Consider the following 2,670-nt stretch of genomic DNA (forward strand, 5'->3'; position numbering starts at 1 on the left):
GAAGCCCTTTGGATAAGAGGTGAAATGTCTTTGACAAACCTAAGTCCAGTTGCGTTCGATTAAATTGTTAGCCGGATATGACTATGACCTGGATGAATGAGAATATGCAGAGTCATATTCACATGGTGTTTTAGTATGAAGTAATACGTTAAAGCAGAGAGTGAAGTGATATCAGGGTTGTCATGGTGAAGACAGCGATGTTGTCAAGCTCTTTCTGCTCTGACTGGGTATAAAGGAGCAGCAGCAGCAGTGAAGGTTAGAGGAGCCAACAGCTCAGGTTACAAGTCCATTAACAGCCAGACAGGTTGGGGCTTTCCAGTGGGTGAGTTCATGTTGCGTGAGTATTTTTTCCAGTTGAAATTTGCACAAAGCTGTCAACATTGCAAAATTGTGTCTTTCAGGAAACCTCACAATCTTTTGTGAGAATAAACAAATAATTCTACTCTGACATGACTCACAATGATGCAGAATTCGACAACCCTATGGTATTTCATCCTTGGAGCCTATTTGCCTGTTGGAAACTTAAGATACTTGTACTTTGTGTTACTTGCTCTGCTTTACTTGGTTATCATTGTTGCCAACTCCTCTCTGATTGTGGTTATCTGTGTGAACAGGAGCTTACATGAACCCATGTACCTGTTTCTGTGCAGCCTGTTTGTAAATGAACTGTATGGTAGTACAGGGTTGTTTCCATTCCTGCTGCTTCAGATCCTCTCTGACATTCACACTGTTTCTCTGTCGTTTTGTTTCCTGCAGATCTTCACTTTGTACACATATGCAAAGGTAGAGTTTTGCAACTTGGCCATCATGTCCTATGACAGATACCTGGCCATCTGTTATCCTCTGCAGTATAACACACGTATGACGTCTAACCACGCAGTTGTCTTTATTGTTGTCATATGGTTTTATTCGTTTGTTAACTTCTTAATCACTTTATCCTTAACCATTCGTTTGACACTGTGTGGAGCTATCATCAACAGTTTGTACTGTCATAATTACCTTGTAGTGAAGTTGGCCTGTTCTGACACTGAGCTCAACAACATCTATGGATTGTTTGGTGTTGTTTTCACCACCTTAGTCCCTATGCTTCCAATCCTCTTCTCTTACCTGAAGATCCTGAAAGTGTGTTTTTCTTGCTGCAAACGAACAAGACAGAAAGCTATCAGTACCTGCACACCTCATCTGGTGTCTCTGCTCAACTTTTTTTTTGGCTGCTGCTTTGAGATCCTTCAGAGTAGATTTGATATGACCAGTGTTCCCAGGTTGCTGCGCATCATCCTGTCCCTGTACTTTCTCATCATACAGCCTCTTCTGACTCCAATAATGTATGGACTCCAAATGTCCAAAATAAGACAAACATACAAACATCTTTTCTGTAATAAAATGTTGACTAGCAGTGAGACTGTGTAAGTTTGACAACAACCTTTATTTGCTATTTCTTCATGAATATCTTGCTCTAAAATGCAGATATTTTTTTTATATTCATTCATGTTTAACTGAATAAAATGAAGACTGCAGAAAGTCTGGGCTCAACTGCTTCATTCTCTCTCTTGTATTTGGTCCAGATTTCACCTCATCTCCCAAACAACATCTCACATGTCCTGAGGGATTTTGATGATAGCTCATTAAATGCTGCATTTGTTTTTAAAGAACCTGTATTAGTTATTGAGCAAGTGATGTTTTCACTAAGTACAATTGTGAATTGCAGATGAACCGCAATTTTCATAAAGTCTAGCCTTGCAGTATCTGTTTTTTTTTTGTCATTCTTTCTCTTTCAGCTTTGTCCTATTTGAGATTGCAGCAAGTCAGCACTGGATGCTCTTCCTGTCATAGCCCTCCCCATTTATTTGGGATTGGGACTGGCATAAGCCTGTCATTTGTTTGTGTTGTTGCTGGGATTTGAACCCATGGCCTCTGTATCCAAAGCATGGGCTCAACCACTAAGCTAAGTCCCTGGGCTCCCATGCAACATTTTTCATATGTGCAATTCAATTCATTGCAGTTTTCATGACATCTTGTCCCTAAAAGACTCCACTCTGAGGAAAATCAATGAAAGTGTTTTGTGTATCCGTGGTTTTGGAGCACTTGTTTGCAGTGAACTGCTCATGCGACCCTCTACAATTGATGCAACGGATCACCCCCCACGGTTCAGAATGCATTTTTTTGCAATATTTGAGAGGATTTTTTTAAATTTTGGTGTTTCCATTACCAATTTTTTATTGCAGTATTCAATATTTAGGTTTTGTGCATCATTAAATCCACACAAATTTTCACAAATATCAAAATGACATAAAAACATTTGCCTGACACACTAATCCCTTCTTAGGATGACATTTTTTATGTTAAGAAGATAATTTTTTAGTTCATTTTATTATGAAGATGAAACAGCCTAATTACTTGAGGGCAAATTGACAAAAACTGTTCACTTAGTGCTTATTTTTACAGTACTCCAAAAATTATTAACAATTTACTGAACATTAATGCTGTGTCCATTACATGTTAAACATCGTTTTTGCAGTCAAAAATGACCAGTACATTCTTCTCTTCATAGTTGTATTTGTATTTGTTATTTACTATTTGTTTTTAATTCTAAAAAAACAGAAATTCCAGATTTTCTTGACCATAAGAATTAGTCATTAGTAAGTCATTAGTATTTAGTACTACTTTGGG

At 37.9% G+C, this 2,670-nt stretch overlaps 1 protein-coding gene across 1 annotated transcript; it reads left to right on the top strand.

Moving 5' to 3' along the window:
- Positions 1-459: 459 nt before the first annotated feature.
- Positions 460-1,410, top strand: LOC115053032 (olfactory receptor 10A6-like). Its single transcript, XM_029517587.1, has one exon. It carries the CDS (start codon positions 460-462, stop codon positions 1,408-1,410), a length of 951 nt encoding a protein of 316 aa, XP_029373447.1.
- The last annotated feature ends 1,260 nt before the right edge of the window (positions 1,411-2,670 follow it).

This window comes from Echeneis naucrates, chromosome 13 (genome assembly GCF_900963305.1).
Source record: "Echeneis naucrates chromosome 13, fEcheNa1.1, whole genome shotgun sequence".
In the NCBI taxonomy this organism is placed as follows: Eukaryota; Metazoa; Chordata; class Actinopteri; order Carangiformes; family Echeneidae; genus Echeneis; species Echeneis naucrates.